Source organism: Stegostoma tigrinum, unplaced genomic scaffold, assembly GCF_030684315.1.
Source record: "Stegostoma tigrinum isolate sSteTig4 unplaced genomic scaffold, sSteTig4.hap1 scaffold_731, whole genome shotgun sequence".
Classification (NCBI taxonomy): domain Eukaryota; kingdom Metazoa; phylum Chordata; class Chondrichthyes; order Orectolobiformes; family Stegostomatidae; genus Stegostoma; species Stegostoma tigrinum.
Window position 1 is genome coordinate 1 of NW_026728676.1, and position 19399 is coordinate 19399.

Below are 19399 nucleotides of genomic sequence, written 5' to 3' on the forward strand. Positions count from 1 at the left end.
TCCTCCATTTCCTACCTACTAACCTCGTCCCACCTCCTTGACCTGTCCGTCTTCCCTGGACTGACCTACCTGCTCCCTACCTCCCCATCTATACTCTCCTCTCCACCTATCTTCTTTTCTCTCCATCTTCGGTCCACCTCCCCCTCTCTCCCTGTTTATTCCAGAACTCTCTCCCCATCCCCGTCTCTGATGAAGGGTCGAGGCCCAAAACGTCAGCTTTTGTGCTCCTGAGATGCTGCTTGGCTTGCTGTGTTCATTCAGCTTCACACCACTGATCTGTTTCTGTTTTGTATTCCACGTTTCCATGCATACTTGACAACACTTGAATCATTTGCCTAAGAAGAATCTCTCTACCTCCATTCTGAAAACATTCAGTGATCTCTCTTCCATTGCCTCCTGAAACTTGCAAAGATGCATAACCTTCCATAAGCAAATTCGTCTCACATTTTCTTCCTGAAAGGGCAATCCCCAACATTCAAACAGTCAACTAAATTCTGCACTGATCCACATAATATACACATCCACCTTGTTAATATTTACTGTGTTCAATGCAGCAACTGTTGTTTACAGACAGACAGAATGAAGCAGTGAGGCACAGTTCACCCGCAGAGAGGGAACTGATTTCTGCAATGTAGTACATTTCTCTGTCATAACTTCTGCTTATTTTTGCAAGATATGGGAGGGGTTAAAAGGGTGTGATCTCATCTTCACTGTTTAGACAGTATAAATATAGCGCAGGTTTTCACAATGGCATATAAATCATTCGTTATGTAATTCGTTTACTGTTGAGACACCTGGGTCAGGCTTCCATTCATTTAACATATTGAAACCACAAAGGCTCAGCATAGCAGGGCCTCCAAAAAATTAGTAGTAAAATGAATATGTAACCCATGGCAGGCACATCCACATATCAATGCTCACTTAATTCAATATATTTTCCTGCAAAAAATTCAAATTTTTATTCAGCTGCAAGAACTTAAAATCTGGAGCAACATACACTCAATCTGAAAGAAGCAGATAATGAGCAGGAAGCTGTGTAATCAGCAGCAGGGGTGTCGACTGCTGGTGAAAGAAATTTGTGCTGATCTTTTCAGCAACTCAACATAATTCTGATTCTGAGAATGGTATTCACTTCAGCTGGGATGACAATAAGACAGTAAAGTTGACTCAGAAGGGTCTTCTGCTTCAAATCAATGTCTCGTTCTCATCAAAAAGGGAAAGCAGCCACATTGTATGTCACAGTGATAATAACTATTGGTTGAGGGATAACATTTTACTCTATCTACCAGGGCTCTGTTGGCTTCAAAAATCCCATGACCCATTTTGAGTAGTTTCTGTTTTTACTTCAGAATTCCAGCATCTGCTGTATTCCACTTTTGTGGGAGGCACAGAGCTTTTTGCTTTGTAAGTTCAACCAAATGACCGAGAATTAATTCAATGGCTGAAATTCTGGAATTAAAGCCATTCCCAGTGTTCGTCTAAACTGGTAACTTACTGTCTATAAGTGAATGAAACAAGATATGATCGAAGTGCTCATGAATTTGCACTATGGCATGAATGCCCTGTTGATAACAAATGAACTAAAATTGTAAACTACCATTACTCCTTAAATCTTAAACCAAACATATAAAATCAAAAGTGCTCTTATCATCATTTCTATTGGCCGATACTCCTTTGTTCTCAGTCTAATGTTTCTTTTATACAGCCTGTGTTAGACTTGGTTCTGTAACGTATTTAGATCTGATTTTTACTTTAACATGAATCCTATCTTTTTCATGATAATCTCTAAATGTTCATTCACTCAAACAACTCCACCAGTCAGTCGAAGGGGCTAGGCCAAAAAAGTCAGCCTTCCTGCTCCTCTGATGCTGCTTGGCCTGCTGTGTTCATCCAACTCTACGCCTTCTAATCTCATCTGTCAGTGCCCTGTTTTCTGCTTCGTGTAATATCTCCACTTAGTTCTGCCACTGCCTCTTGTTTGAATGACATCAATTGTTCACTTACTCTTTACTGGCTGACTTGTTCGTTTTGGTCGCGGTGATAATGACAATAAGAAATAAATGTCCCCTCTGATGTGAGATGCTGACAAGGTGGTAGAAGTTAAAACCAAAAAAAAGTCCTTCACATCATCACTTTGTTACTCATGGCCACAGTGTGTCCAATCCGCAAGCATGTTTTTTTGTTTCTCTCCATCATTCAATTCTCCTATTTCAGTATTAATGTTTATTCTGATGCTACATGTCTCTCTCACATATGTTGGCTAAAAGAACTGGAACTAATACCAATGATCATCCACCCAATTGTATCCCTGGAGGATGTGTTTTGTATGTATAAATGAAGATTATAGTTCCAGGTAAGCTTGGGTTGCTTTTGGATCAGCTGGAACCGCTTTCCTCTGAGTATGAAATATCCGTTCAATGTGTTTCCAACACTCGCTGATGTTGAAATCATTTACTGCCCTGTGCTTGGGGCGATTGGAGTGCCCAGTAAGTTACTCATACCTGTTTGGCATTGTGCAATCAGATAAAGGTTTCTGTTTTGACTCAAGTTTAATGTGCAATTCAGCTTCAATTGTGCTCAAAACTCTGTTAAAATATAAAACTGTATCTTCTTGTGCTTTCATGCAAAATTACTTGTTTCTCTTTCTAGCACAAATTCTGTCATGAGCCAGCATTATGTTGAATTGAAGAATATACTGTTCTTGGTGAATTAACTATTGACTATCGTGAGATATTAAAGACTTCAAAACCGAAATGTTATTTTTAGCTAAGTTAATATTGTGCTTATTACAAAACATAATTACTGGAAGGAGAATTGTCTCATTTCCTGCCTGTGTCCAAGCCTGTGCTAACTAACTGAAAAAAATTAAAATAGTTTGACTAAACTATTTGCCAGTAAAGCTGACATTGATGACAGAGGTGTATCAGTATTTGTGTGAGCACAGTGAATGGTGAATGTACTGTTGTATGACTGGTTTCATTTCAGTCTGGGTCAGGTATGAAACAGATTGTAATTAGTATTGAGACCAATGCTCTGCGTGATTTAATTCAATTCAAGTGGTCTTATGTAGAAAATATGGAATGAGCTACTTGGAAGCAAATTGTAGAATGTTGGAATCACACCTGGAAGTGGGAACTAAATCATAAATCTAAAATATATTTTGTAGATAGGAAATAAACTGAGAAGACTGATAATAAGCACGTGGTTAAAGCAGAATTGAGTGAAGAAATGAGGAAGGTGCACTTATTAATGAAAAATAAGTGAAAAGGACTGAGAAGAACTGATGTCAGATAAACTGGTTTAAGTAAAGTTTGTTAATGACCAGGATCACTTCAAATGGATCCAAATATGTCACAGAAATGAGAATGGTGACTGCCGGGTAAATGGTCAAACGTTCCCAATCTTCCGTAAATATATGGGTGGCACCAGAGCACTGATAGATCTGGGAATTGAACCAATGCTATTGCCATTACACTGCATTGAAAACTAGCCCTCCAGCCGACTTAGCTAACTGACTCTCAACCCTCATTCAATAGATTGTGGTGTTAATCCTAGAAGTTACATTCATGCTGTTAACATCATGCAATCAGAAATGGTGATGAAATTGTCTTCGATAATTGCACATACTAAAAGGACTCAGTAATTAGTAGTTATACATTGTTGTTGAGCAATACATATCAGAACAAACTGAAACGTGTAACCAAATCAAAATGAGAGGCCACATCCATCAGACTGAGTATTCATCATTGTTTGCATTGTTATTTGTTCAAAGTATGGTCTGATGTTCTGAAGGAAAACTGGAAAAACCAACCACAGTTTGACAGCTTTGGGTGGGGTAAATGAAAAATCATTGATGCAAGGAGTTTGTTACCATGTAGAGAATGTGATAAAAAACAAAATAACAACGTATGCATTGGATGTTGTTTCTGACCAAACCAAGGTGGAAGAGAAAGCAGTGCAAGGTCTAAACTGGAGAACGCACATAAGGTGGGTTTCAGGTGAGGAGCAGGTTCCCAGGTGGGAAAAGTTTAAAGTAGGTATGGGGTAAGGTTCCAAGATGTGTACAGGGCAGCGTGGTACATAGATAAATTTTCAAGTACACAGCAGGTAGTGTGCCAGGTACACCACGTGCCATGAGATGGAGGGTGTCGAGACCACTGGCTGGGAAGAGATGTTTAAGACGGCAAGAAAAGTGGGCTCAGGTGCTGATGAAGTTGTGAGATGGTTTCATTTCTGAAGCAAGAGCTTGTTGGTTCTGGTGGTGGGAATTTGCTAAGTATCGAGTATGTGTGGAAGATTTTGGGACGGGGGTGTGAATGTACTTCAGGTCATGAGAAAGTACAGGAGGTATTGGGGACGGCAGCAGGGGAAGGTGGAGGTCAGATCTGGGGGAGCGGGGGAGCAGTGAGTTGAGTTCGGAGGGGTGCTGGGCCCCAGCAACAGTAGAGTGGAGGAAGACGCGGGCTGCCGTGTTTCTGCAGGTGTGTGCATGTGCATGTATGCGTACGGGCAAGGTGCATGCATGTAGAAGTTCTGGATGTGCGTCTTAATTTGTAAATTTTCCAAGACAAACTGCGACGTTTAGAGTGTTTTTGGAATATGGGACTTTCCAGAGTAATATTCATTCTCCAAGTCCGTTGTCGTCAGGATGCGACAGGCTCCCAAACTGCAACTCTCATCGACACTTCAGAAACACTTGTCTCACCAGCAGAAACTCCAGGACAAAATGTGGTTTTACTGGATAATGGAATTAAATTGGTTCAAATGGGCATTCTTTTCTTCATCTGTTTAATGTCTGAAACACAGTACAATGTACATCTGTTCCGATTAACTACAAGTATTTCCATTTCTCCTGCCAAGAATGCATGCACAATAACAAGGCATTTTCAGATATCCTGTGCACAAAATTAGCATTTTTTGTTACGAAACTGGCGCATTGCATCTGTGCAGTAATTTTAACATTTTATTAAACAGTTAACTTGATGGCAATCGCAATCCTATCTTGTAATACCTGTGGACTCTCCAAATGTGTCAATCATTACCTGGTGGCCATGGCTACAGCAGATCTTCTGGTTGTCATCACAGACGTAATCTTGAGATGGTTTATCATTTACTTTCCAGTTTCTTTCCTGGATATTACTGCTGTATGTAGTTTGGCAGATGTACTAATGACTGGCACCACAGTGTGTTCAGTGTGGCTCACAGTTGCTTTCACCTGTGATCGGTTTGTGGCTATTTGTTGGAAGAAGCTAAGAAATAAATACTGCACTGAGAAAACAGCACATGTGATAATTGGAACAGTGAGTGTGCTGGGCTGTTTGGAAAGCATTCCCTGGTTCTTCAAGTACAGAGCTAAATACACCTTCAATAACCTGGAGTGGTTTTGCGACACAAAGCCAGAATATTATACTTCAGACATCTGGACTGCATATGTACTCCTCCATCGCATTCTAACTCCTTTAGTTCCATTCCTTTTGATTGTTCTCTTGAACATTCTGACAGTCAGATACATCTTCATGGCAAATAAAGCCCGAAGGAGACTCTGGATGGAAACTGAGAGGGAGGGCCCTGGTGACCCAGAGATGGAAAGGCGCAGAAAGTCCATCATTTTACTCTTTGCTATCTCAGGCAGTTTTATCCTGTTATGGATGACCAATGTTACATGTTTCATCCATCAGCGAATTGCATTTGTGTATGGTTCATCTCCACCTTCACCCACTATTGGTACCATTGGATACCTGCTCCAGCTCCTCAGTACCTGCACAAACACTTGCATCTACACAGTGACCCAGAGTCAGTTCCGAGAGCAGTTAAAAACAGTTGTCAAATATCCTTTCAGTTTGATTCGCAGAGCTATCAAACTGTGAGCACTACTTTTACATCATTTTGTCATTATCAGAATTTATTTTGATCTTACGGGAAAATATTTATTAAAACTTATTGCAAGCAGGAAAAAGGCCATGGAGTTAGACAGTGAGTTAAAAGAAGAATCAGAAGCAGTCAGCGTCAGTTGGAGAAGCAAGAGATTTGGACCTAAAGAAAGTCATTCCCAGTTCGAAAAGTGTGAAAAAGCAAGATCTGTACACAAGCTGCATTTGTTAGAGCACTGAGTGGAAGGATTACTCAGGCAATCCCCACAGTTTTGAGGGGAAAAATAGGACCCTGAAGAGTCATAGAGGTCTAGAGCACAGAGAAAGGCCTTCATTTCATTGTGTTTGTGCCATTCAAATACAACCACCTATTCTAATCCCATTTTCCAGCACTTGGTAGCCTTCTGTTCCTTGGCATTGCAAGTGCTCACCTAAATACTACTTAAATGTTAGGAAGGTCTCTCCCTCGATCATGCTTACAGGATAAAGTGAATGGAAAACCAGAGGTCGTCAGCATCATTCAGAAGAGCCATCCACCACTGTCCAATCTAGTGTCTCCAGGAGCAGAGCAGACATGTTCTGAGAGAAATCAAAGTCTGACGTCATGGAAAGCAAAGCAATAACTTGTTGGTGGATATTTGGTCGGTGATCATCAAATATCTTGGAAAATACAAATAAACATTGTGCAAATCTGGTTAATGTGCAATAGTAATGACCATAGATAGTAGTGTATGCTCGTGACAAATGATAACTTGTGTGTTTATCTTATTCAAAAGGATTAAAATTAATTGATTTCCAAATTTTATGTTGTAATGTTAGTAATACTGCTCAGAGGCATTAATTCATAAATTACATCATTTGGATGCAACAAGTTTGTAAGGCGTGAGGCATGTTGTGGGTGCAGAATGTGGGCTTGTCCTGGACACCAGAATGATCTCAGACAACCACCACTGCAGGAGTATTTAAAACAGGAATAGTTTTGGATCAGGCTTTCTAGCCTGGGGGCCAAACTGGGACACATCAGAGAGGTAAAACATTACCTGGGTACCTTTTGACATGACTTGCTATCCTTAAGATAGTGTCATGTGTTTTGGTTTATCAGGGGAATGACACTGTGACTGTAAGTGAGGCAGTGGAGCTTATGTGGGACAGCAGTGTAAGAGACTCACCGTTTGCAACTATACAACAGCTTTCAGGTAGTTTCAGATTATTTGAATGAGAGTGAGCTGTGCTGTGTGGACAAGTTAACTGACAGTTGCACCTTGAAACAGTAAGTCATTGAAAGCATTCAAGTTGGGGTAGCAAATACTAATGTTGTCATGCTCACAGACAACACAGTCATGGTGGGGGTGGGTGGTCTTTTGGTGTAATTGTCTGCATCAAAGAGACTGTACAACAGCTCCCTTGCCTGTCCTAACTCAGGGATTGGGACATCTGCTCAGAGCTGTAAGTGCACCCAGAGTGGGAGGACGGGCATCCAGTCATTGTGTTGTCATATAACGGAGCTTAACCCCTTCTGAGAACATAGAAACATAGGATATAGGAGCAGAAGGAAGCCATCCAGGCCTTCAGCTAAAACCGAAACACACAAAGAGGAGCACCTTGCACTATAATCTGAAAATGGAGTGTGGAAAGTGGTGTAACCCAGTTTTCCGCAACTTCTAGTGGTTAAATAAAATAAATCCCTGACGCTCACTTTAAAATAAACAAGTAGTGAACAAGTTATTTACTAACTCTAACAGTGAACTAAACTAGTCATTGACTGAATAATTCCCTTCCAACCACTAAATATGCCCAAATAAAGATTCTCATGGTATGCTGTTCCAATAAATACAACCCTACTTAATAAGAAATGTGGAATTTAACCCCTCAAAATTCAAGCCAGGTTATGAGTCTTCTGGAATGTTCTGTGCCTTCTCCATCGATTCTTCTGTCAGGAATATTAACTAGTTCTGCCAAGGGTACCATTGTTAGGTTTTCTCTCAGACACAGAGAAGGCTGTGAGGGCCAGCGTTTCTCTCGAGACAGCTTAGGGCTAAGAGCTCTGACAGATGGTAGCCAAGTATGGTCTCTGTGTCCAACAGCCCTCTTCTTTTTATCCGCTTGGTGACCTGTCAATATTTCTTTCAACAGGACTAGCCTTGGATAACAAGGTGTCGAGCTGGATGAGCACAGCAGGCCAAACAGCATCATTGGAGTAAGAGAGCTGATGTTCTGGGTCTGGCCCATCTTTTAAAGAGCCACACAATGACTCCCTCTCCCCCACCCCTCACATTTTGCAAACATCAAATTCTAACTTACTGCCTCCTAATCCTACCCAACGTCACAACAGTGGTCTGTGCAAATAGCAAGAATATAGGCAGAAGAAAGACAAAGGTTCTTCTTGATAAGAACAAGAATCTAGGCACCAAACTATGAAACGTTACAGTTAATAAATTCTGGAATGTTACCTCAGTCACATACAAATTGGAACAATTCAAATAGGATTAAGGAAGTGAATGCAAGGCCCAAATACTGAGTAACATTGTTCACGGAGCACTGGAACCAGTATTGGGGAAAGAAGGGGCTAAACCAGGGATGGTCTGCAACTGAACAATGGTGGGACTCGTGCTGCCTTGAGCCATATAATTAGGGAAGTGGAGAGGGTGAGAAACACTCCGCAGGACAGACAGGCAGAAACTCGCTACCAGGATACACGAACATCAACTCGTATCAAACAGCATGACCAACTCTCCCTCATTTCAATATGCCCCAACATAGAATGGTATCAATTTGATGGGACAAAGTTCTCATTTGAGGACAAACAAGACAAAGACAAGTGTGAGAATTCATAGAGGCATGGCTTTAAACCACCAATACAATTAACAAATGTGCTGAAATGTACCCCATCTACATACCACTACGGTACAAAACCAGAAAGAAGACTGCCCACCATTATAGACCGTACCATATAAATTCAGAGCGGGACAGAACAACAGCGCTTCAACAGAGGCTACACAGCATGGACAATGTCACTGAGAGGGGAGATGAAATGTTTGCATGAAAACCAGTCACATCGGTGAACCAACCAAGAACTCCAACCACAACCCGAGCTACAGATCTTTATTAACATATTCAAGGGGTTTAAACCAAACAGTGAGGCAAGGGAAGCTACTTGGAGAGATATTGCAAATCCAAGAACACAGACAAGGCAGCAGAAAATAGCATTAAATGGAAATTATACGTAGACCAGAACAGGGCGGCATGGTGGCTCAGTGGTTAGCACTGCAGCCTCACAGTACCAGGGACGAGGGTTCAATTCCAGCCTCAGGTGACTGTCTGTGTGGATTTTGCACATTCTCCCCGTGTCTGCGTGGGTTTCCTCCGAGAGCTCTGGTTTCCTCCCACAGTCCAAAGATGTGCAAGCGAGGTGGATTGGCCATGCTAAATTGCCCATAGTGTTCAGGGGTGTGTGGGTTATAGGGGGGATGGATCTGGGTGGGATGCTCCAAGGGGCATTGTGGACTTGTTGGGCCGAACGGCCTGTTTGCACACTGTAGGGAATCTAATCTAATAGGATGAGATAAATGTACAAATGTACGGGTACATCAACTGCTACACATTCTAAAATAATGGAAGGAAATCTACAGGCTCTGTATCTGAAAGCACATACCTTTCAAAAACAGATGAGCTGATATTACAAAACAAGGTCTGATCAGCTCACCATTATTATTACAACTATTGTACTATCTCAAAAACATTCTTGCCACATTCAATCAACATCCATCCATAATCCCACTAAATTGACTATCTAATGACAGAATGCTGACTTCCATGTCAATGTACCAGAGTATTTTAAATGATGAATCTCACCCTTACCCGGGGTAATGATACAAAAAGATACAAGAGAATAATTAGGCCTTTTGGCCCCCATCAAGTTTGCTCCATCATTTGATAATGCATGGTGTGTTTCTCAACTCCAGTACCTTGCCTACTCCCTGTAACTTATAATTCTCTTCCCAATTAAAAAAAAGCCATCTCTCTCCTAAAGACACTCAACGGCTTGGAATCCATAGCCTTCCGTGGAAATGTGTTCCACAAATTTACCACCGTCTGGCTGAAGAAATTCCTCATCTCAGTTCTGAATGGTCATCCCGTCACTCAGCAATTTCCGTTTTTGTTTCAGATTTCACTGCAGTTCTTGGTTTTTCTTTATTTTGAAACTTAGGGCTTTGGCAATGGCCATGAGTATCGTATTAATGATGAGAGTCAGAAATTAAATTCAGGGCTGAATTAGTGGAAGACACTACACTATGGGAGTTTAAGAGAGATAGGTTAATTACAAGCACAAGCTGAGTTGAAATGGGCAAAAAATAAGGAAAAGGTATTGATAAATGGAGCAGATAAGGATAGAAATGCACTAACTGAAGGTAGAACAGGGTGAAGATATTTTGAGGAAGGATTTGAGGTACACAGTATTGAAAAAATAAGATGTGTGTGTGCCAACAGAAAGAGCAAAAGGAATAAGATTTACTCAGATGTGAGGAGACCGTGTGATCCAGGCCACCTCTTGCTCCACTGCTTTCAATCTGGCCCACACTCGATCCGCCATCTCTGCAGGACACAGCGCCCACGTTCAGCTCCCGCCAGGCAGTCCCTGGCGACCCAACTCATCAGAGTCAACTTCACACTATCCACATTATACTGTATCTGCCATGTGTTGGCCCACTCCATCAGCCTGTCTGAATCACACTGCAACATCACTGCATCCTCCTCACAGCTTGCCTTTCTACCCAGGTTTGTATCATCTGCAAATTTTGAGATATTACATTTAGTTCCCTCATCTAAATCATTTACACATATTGCAAGTAGCTGGGGTCGTAGTACTGATCCCTGCAGTATCCCACTAATCACTGCCTGCCATTCAGAAAAAGACTCATTTCTCCTTCTCTTTGCTTCCTGCCTGCGAATCAATTTTCTATCCAATTCAAATACACTAACCCAATCCCATGAACTTTAATTTAAACACATTTAATCTATGCTTTGTGCTGCTATGACCAGGCCCTCCCGCACTCTCTATTGAACTGGGGTTGATCCACTGGCTTGATGGTAATGATTGGGGGATATGCTCGGTCATGAGGCTGCAGATTGTGTTAGAGTACGATTCTGCTGCTCCTGATGGCCCACAGCACCTCATGAATGCCCACACTTGAATTGCTAGATTTGTTTGAAGTTTGAAGTGTCTCATTTTGCATGATGATAGTGCCACACAACATGATTGAGGCTGTACTTAATGTGAAGGTGGGGCTTTGTTTGCACAAGGACTATGTGGTCATCACTCTTACAGATGCTGTCATGGAACAATATAGCTGCAGTCAGCAGTTTTTTAACAGATCACAGCAAGATCACAACAGATGCAGTCAAGCAACTATGTCCTTTCAGACCCAAACTGCTCGGTTAGAAGTGCTGAGCCACACTTTGGTGATGAGCATTTAAATTCCCCAGCTTAACTACATTTTGCACACTTGTCACTCTCAGTGCTTCCTCCATGTGTTATTCATTGTGGAGAAATGCTGGCTCATCAGCTGAGAACAGTACACGCTGAATCTGATTCCATGAGTCTTCATAAGGTCCAGTGTCAATGTTGAGGACTTCCAGAGAAACTCCCTCCTGACTACATACCATTGTGTTGCCACCTCTGCTGGTACCTTTCTGCTGGTTGGACAGGACGTATCCAGGGATGGTGGTGGTGGTGGTATCTGGAACAGTGTCTGTAATAGAATATCTGAGGAGTAATTATGCATGTTTTTATAATACATGTTACTTCAATTTCTTGCAATTGGGTTAAAAAAAGTGATTTTTTTTAGAAAAATAAAACTGGCCTGCGAAAAGATGCCTGTTGAATCAGGTGTAAAGGTCAAATATTTGACGCAGAAAATTCAACAAACGATTTGGTAAAACTCATGTATCAAATCTATCTATCTGGTTTTATTTATTTATTGCTTTACACAGCAGGGTGGTGGACGCCTGGAACGCGTTCCCAGCGGAGGTGGTAGACACAGACACGTTAGCGTCTTTTAAGATATATTTGGACAAGTACATGGATGGGCAGGGAGCAAATGGACACAGATCATTAGAAAATAGATGACAGGTTAGACAGAGGATCTTGATCGGCGCAGGCTTGGAGGGCCGAAGGGCCTGTTCCTGTGCTGTAGGTTTCTTTGTTTCTTTGTTTCTTGTGATACATTCATGATTGTGATCCTTCAGGGGCAGCACAGTGGCTCAGTGGTTAGCACGGATGTCTCACCGCACCAGGGACCTGGTTTCTATTCTGGCCTTGGGCAACTGTCTGTGTGGAGTTTGCACGTTCTCCCTATGTCTGCACAGGTTTCTGCCAGGTGCTCTGGTTTTGTCCCCCAGCCCAAGGCTGTGCATGATGATGGACTGGTCATGCTAAATTGCCAATAGGGCCAAGGATGTGGAGGTTATATATGTTAGCCATGGGAAATGCAGGGTTATAGGGCTAGTATATGGGGATGGGTCTGGGTGGGTTGATCTTTATTGGGTTGGAGCAGACTTGTTGGGCCAAACGGTCTGTTTCAACATGGTGGAAAATCTGTGATCTTTCTCGCGGACCCTTTCTCGTGGTCTCATAATGTGCATTACCCAGTACCTGATAGCAGTTAAGGCGGCAGATGTCCTCATTGCTTTAACTCATGTGATGTTGAGGTGGCTTGTTATGTATTTACCAATATCTTTGCTGGATATTACTCATGTTGCAGTTTGGCTATGGTGCTTATCCCTGCAGTCACAGAGCATTCCATCTGGTTGACTATTGCTTTTAACATTTATCAATTTCTGGTTATTTGCTGTCAGAAGCAAAAAGGAACCAAATACTGCACTGAGAAAATTATAGCTATTATTATTGGAACAGTGTGTGCGCTGAGCTATTTGGAAAGCATGCTCTGATTTTTCAAATTTGAATCCAAGTACATCTTCAATAATCTGTAATCGTTTTGAATCACAAAACCAGAGTGTTCCACTTCAGTCTTCTGGACAATAAATGAAATATTCCATCACCTTCTGGCCACTTTTTTGTTATTATTCTTCTTTTGAACATTCCAGAGATGGAAAATTCCAGAAGATCCAGCATTTTACGACTGGGAGGTGCAGTTGTGTAGTGCGAACCGAACGTAGGTGTTCCACAAATGCACTTTGCTTTCTAAGGCAGCTTCATTACTTTATAGACCCCTTATGTGGTATGTTTCCTATATCAATGAATTTCATTAATGCATGATTATTCCCCACTCTCCCCGATTCCAAGGACCATCAGATACCTGCTCCAGCTCCTCAGTATTTTTACAAACACTTGTATAAACACAGTTACCTAGATCCAATTCCAAGGGCAGCTGAAAGTAGTTATGAAGCTTCATTTCACTCTGACTCTCACATCCATCAAAAAATAACTGTAATAGTTTGCATGCATTAGAATCCATCTCATAAATCAACTTTTATGTGAGCGGAGTATCACCAAGCCCACAACACAGTGGAACAGGGTTTTGTCCACAGCACAAGAGATTAGTGAAAATCTTGATTCACCTTTTTTCTTTTCAAGGACTGAGCCATTTCCACTCTGGAATTTACTCTCGCATCAGCCCGTCAGTCCACATTGTCAAAACTCAGTGAGTAAATATGTTCATTTACAGCTCCCTTCCACTTGGGTTTTCTGGCGACTATAATTATGTCAGTATGAACATTTCCTTCCCATTGACTATTTCATGGTGTTGCCTACTTCTATTTGATTCATTTTGAATGACTCCGTGAGGAGCAGGCCCCATTACTCCAGCCTCATCACTTAGCTGAAATTCCTCCACTACCTCAAAAAGTCCTTTGCCTTCTCAACACCATACAACTGAACACTGCATTCTGAGATTTGTGCATTTGTGGAACACCTACGCTCGGTTTGCACTACACAACTGCATCTCCCAGTCGTGAACCATTTCAACTCCCCCTTCCATTCCTCAGATGACATGTCCATCCTGGGCCTCCTGCAGTGCCACAACGTTGCCAAACGAAGGTTGCAGGAACAGCAACTCATATTCTGCTTGGGAACCCTGCAGCCCAATGGTATCAATGTGGACTTCACAAGCCTCGAAATCTCCCCTCCAACTACCGCTCCCCAAAACCAGCCCAGCTTGTCCCCACCTCCTTAACCTGTCCTTCTGCCCACCCATTTCCTCCTCCCACCTCAAGGCCCATTTCCATCTCCTCCCTACTAGCCTTATCCCGCCTCATTGACCTGTCCGTCCTCCCTGGACTGACCTATCCTGTCCCTGACTCCCCACCCATACTCACCTTTACTGGCTCCATCCCTACCTCTTTGACCTGTCTGTCTCCTCTCCACCTATCTTATCCTCTATCCATCTTCTATCCGCCTCCCTCTCCCTCTTAGTGGATCCTGTTTGGCTAATGCAAACATTCTGCTGTACAGGTATAGCAATTTTCTATTGCGATGTCCCTACAGTACAATTTTCAATGGCGATTTTCTATTACGCGAGGTCACACAAATACGCAACTATCATGTTGTTGGAGGACTACAGATGCACTACATACAGATTCTGTCACAACGTGCAACCTTGTTTCTATTATTGCTCCAAATGTGAGACAGTCCACCTAATTCTTTAAATTACAATCCTCACTGCTGTTATTCTGAGACAGATGAGCCACTGATTGAAACACCACTGTTACACTGAGAATAACTCCCTAACCTGTTTGCACAACACTGATGGAGAACAGTGCAAAAGTCTAGCCCACTGCTAAGGTCATTCATTTCTTGGTGATACATAAACTTTATTTAGCCTGCTGTGTGTAGCACACAACCACAAAGGACTGGACATTATCCAGATTTCACCTGAAAAGTGATAAGTAACAGTTGTGAGGCGATGACCATCTTCAACAAGAGAAACTCTAATCACTGGCAACTGACATTCAATTGCATTACCATCAGTAAATCTTCAATTTTCCAATTGACCAAAAACTGAACAGGACTAGTCACAAAAAGACAGTGGCTACAACAGCAGATGTGATGCTCGGAATACTGCAGTGAGTAACTCACCTCCTGACTCCCCAAAGCCTGCCGATCACTAACAATGCATAAGCCAGGATTGTGATAGAGTTCCCACTTGTCTGGATGAGTGCAGCTCTAACAATACTCAAGAAGGTTGACACTATCCAGGTCAAAGTCTGCTTGATTATCATTATATCCATAATCGTATGTTCCCTTAACCACTGATAGTAAGGAGCAGCAATGTGTACTGTCTGAAAGAAACAGTACAGAAATTCAACAAAGTTGCTCGGACAGCACCTCCCAACCCCACAACCACCTGTCTCGAGTAGGACGAGGGAACCAGCTATATGGTTACATCATCACCTGGAAGATCTGCTCCAAGCCATTGTACATCCTGACATGACAATGTACAGCTCTTCCTTCACTGTCATTGTGATAGTCCCTATTAACATTACAGATGTACCGATAGAACATGTACTGCAATGATTCAAGAAGGTAACTCATCACCACTTTCTCAAGGGGAAGTGGGGACAGGCAACTATTGGCCCAGCCAATTATGCCCACATTTCACAAGTGAATATATAAAAAAGAGCTTTCTATACTTCAACAAATTGATTCTTTTTTTATGAACTCCAATTAATATAGGCCCAATCTGTTTAACATTCATATAATCTTGCACAGAAACACTTTCACAACAGGTGTAACATCAACAAGATGCATGGTACCAATTCGTGGCATCTTCAACAGAATCCTCAAACCATGTGACCTATATGACGGATAAGGGCAGCAGACATATGGGAACATCACCCTGATATGGAACTCAGTCACTGTTTCTTCAATGCCACTTTGCCAAATCCTGGAGCTGACTGAGTGACACTTCTATGGCTCATGCAGTGATTTACAAAAGTCTTTCATCATTGGAATCTGCACAGCAATTAGCAAAGATGATAAGTACGGGCCATGAGGGTGAAGCCACCATCTCATGGAAGAACTACCAATGTTTGTCCCTCGTAAGGGAATACATAAACCACAAGAATCAGCTGACAGAATAATTTCTGAACTGCCTGCCACACAAGTATATCCCATTTTAATCAAGGATATCAAAACTCTGTTAATACAATAGCTGTTGTCTCATCAATGCTAAATACAGTTGGAGCGTGATTTCCCATTTTTTGCACTTTCTTTCCCATGCAAGAACAGCCAACAGACCATTGACATTCTGAGGCACATACATGCTGCATTTGAATGCTTTAGTTTTATTATTCATTTATGGGGTGGCATGGTGGTTCACTGGTTAGCACTGCAACCTCACAGCACCAGGGACCCGGGTTCGATTCCAGCCTGGGGTAACTGTCTGTGCGGAGTTTGCACATTCTCCCCGTGTCTGCGTGGGTTTCCTCCGGGTGCTGCGTTTTACTCCCACAGTCCAAAAAGGTGCAGGCGAGGTGGATTGGCCATGCTAAATTGTCCATAGAGTTCAGGGGGATGTGGGTTATTGGGGATGGGTGTGGGTGGGATGCTCGAAGGGGCAGTGTGGAATTGTTGGACCGAAGGGCCTGTTCCCACACTGTCGGGAATCTCATCTAAACTGCATCAGGTCCCTCTGTACAGCAACATTCTGTTTGAAATTGCCTTTTAATGAATGTTTTGCTTTTCAGTTCTTCTTGTCAACATGGACTACTGCATGCTTTCCCATATTATGACTTGGTCTCCCAAATTTTATCCAACCACTTGACCTATCACAATCTCTACGCAGACTCTGTATCTTCACAACATGTTTTCTCACCAACCTGTATCTTCACCAAATCTGGCAACAAAGGACTTGGTCACTTCATTTCAGTCAATAACACAGATCATAAATTTTTGAACACAAGTGCAAATCATCAGGCCCTGCCAATGTTACAGCCTTCCCAACTTGAAAAACATTCATTTGCCTCAAGTGTGTTGACTGTTCATTTGGCATCCTCTCTCCATACTAACGATAACCAACAAACATTTACATTCTGCAGTAATCTTTCATGTGAACCTTTCCTCTATCCTAAGATCAGAAGTGGGGATAATTTCTAGTGAAGATATACTGTGCAGCACATTTGCAAATCCTCAGAGACTACAGCAGTTCATATTGAAATGCAACATGATCTGGCCAATATGCAGGCTAAGGCTGACAAGTGCAAAAAAGAATCATGCCATGTAAATGCCAGACAATTATCATTTCCATTAAGAGACAGGCTAATAACCAGCCTTCACATGCAATAATGTTATCATCACTGAATCTTCCAGTATTAACGTCCTAGGGTTATCACTCTTGAGAAATGTAAATAAAATGGCCATACAAATACAGTCGCTGCAAAAATGCAAAAGAGGCTCAGAATACAGTGGTAAGTAACATACATCCTGACTCTACAAAGCCTATCAGATACAACTCAGCAATGTGACTAAATGCTCTCCGCTAGCCTGGATGAGTGCAGCTCCAACGACACATGAGAAGCTTGAGACCATCAAGATCAACGCAAGGCAGGTTAATTGGCAAGCATTAACTCCCTCCAAAAATGATGCTCAGCAGCTGCAGTATGTACGATGGATAAGATGTACAGCAGAAATTCACCAAACAACCTTAGATTATATCTTCCAAACCCATGACCACTTCCATCTAGAAGGTCAAGGGAAGGAGATACATAGGAACACCATAACCTGCAAGAACCCCTCCGAGCCATTATGTGGCAACGTATATGGGCTGTGATGGTTCAAAAAGAACTCTCACCACTACTCAAGGGCAACAAGAAAACGGCAATAAATGCTGGCCAACCAGTGATGTTCCGTTCCAACAATTGATTTTTTAAAAAATCGCTTTTTGAAATCCACATATTCCACAGTTACTGGTACCCATTTAACAATCCTGCTTCTTAACATAGAAGATAGGAGAGTATTCTCCGCAATTCATGATGATCATGGCTGATCATCCAACTCAATACCCAAAACTGCTTTCACCCCATAATACAGAACATAGAACATAGAACATGGATCATAGAACATAGAACATAGAACAATACAGCGCAGAACAGGCCTTTTGGCCCTCGATGTTGTGCCGACCTGTGAACTAATCTAAGCCCCTCCCCCTACATTATTCCATCATCATCCAACTGCTTATCCAAGGACTGTTTAAATGCCCCTAATGTGGCTGATTTAACGACATGGGCAGGCAGGGCAGTAATCTCCTCTGCACCTTTTCCAATGCTTCCACATCCTTCCTGTAATGCGGCGACCAGAACCGCACGCAATATTCCAAGTGAGGTCGCGCCAGCGTTTTGTGCAGTTGCAGCATGACGTCACAGCTCCAGAACTCAATCCCTCTACCAATAAAACCAAACACACCGTCAGCCTTCTTAACAGCACAATCAACCTGGGTGGCAACTTTCAGGGAACTATGTACTTGGACACTAAGATCCCTCTGCACATTCACACTACCAAAAATCTTTCCATTGACCCAGTATTCTGCCTTCCTATTATTCTTTCCAAAGTGAATCACCTCACATTTATCCGCATTGAACTTCATTTGCCATCTTTCAGCACAATTCTGAAGTTTATCCCAGTGTCCCTGCAACCTGCAACATTCTTCCACATTGTCCACCACTCCATCGACTTTAGTGTCATCTGCAAACGTACTAACCCATCCACCTATGCCTGTGTCCAAGTCATTTGTTAAAATGACAAACAGCAGTGGTCCCAAAACAGATCCTTGAGGTACACCACTAGTAACCGGACTCCAGACAGAATATTTTCCATCAACCACCAGTCGTTGCCTTCTTACACAAAGCCAGTTTCTAATCCACACTGCTAAATCTCCCTCAATCCCATCCCTCCACATTTTCTCCAATAGCCTACCATGTGGAACCTTATCAAAGGCTTTACTGAAGTCCATGTACAACACGTCAACTGCCCTACCATCATCCACATGCTTGGTCACCTTCTCAAAAAACTTAAGCAGGTTTGTGAGACATGTCCTGCCCTTGATGAATCCATGCTGACTATCTCCAATCAAACTGTTGCTTGCTAGATGATTCTGAATCCTATCTCTTACAATCCTGTCCAAAATTTTTCCTATAACAGACGTGAGGCTTACTGGCCTATAATTACCTGGGTCATCTCGACTGCCCTTCCTGAACAAGGGCACAACATTTGCAATCCTCCAGTCCTCTGGTATTAAACCTGTAGACAATGAGGGCTCAAAGATCAAGGCCTAAAGCTCCGCCACCTCCTCCCTAGCTTCCCAGAGAATCCTCGGAAAAATCCTATCTGGCCGACGGGATTTATCTACCATCACACCTTCTGGAATTGATAACACCTCCTCCTTACTATCCTCAATCCTTTCAATTCTCATAGTCCATAACTCAGTCTTCTCCTCTACAATATCCTCCTTTTCCTGAGTGAAAACAGACGAGAAATATTTGTTTGCCACCTCTCCGATCTCCACAGGGTCCTCACA

At 42.3% G+C, this 19399-nt stretch overlaps 1 protein-coding gene across 1 annotated transcript; it reads left to right on the forward strand.

Moving 5' to 3' along the window:
* Positions 1-5051: 5051 nt before the first annotated feature.
* Positions 5052-5867, forward strand: LOC125459906 (probable G-protein coupled receptor 139). Its single transcript, XM_048546892.2, has one exon. It carries the CDS (start codon positions 5052-5054, stop codon positions 5865-5867), a length of 816 nt encoding a protein of 271 aa, XP_048402849.1.
* The last annotated feature ends 13532 nt before the right edge of the window (positions 5868-19399 follow it).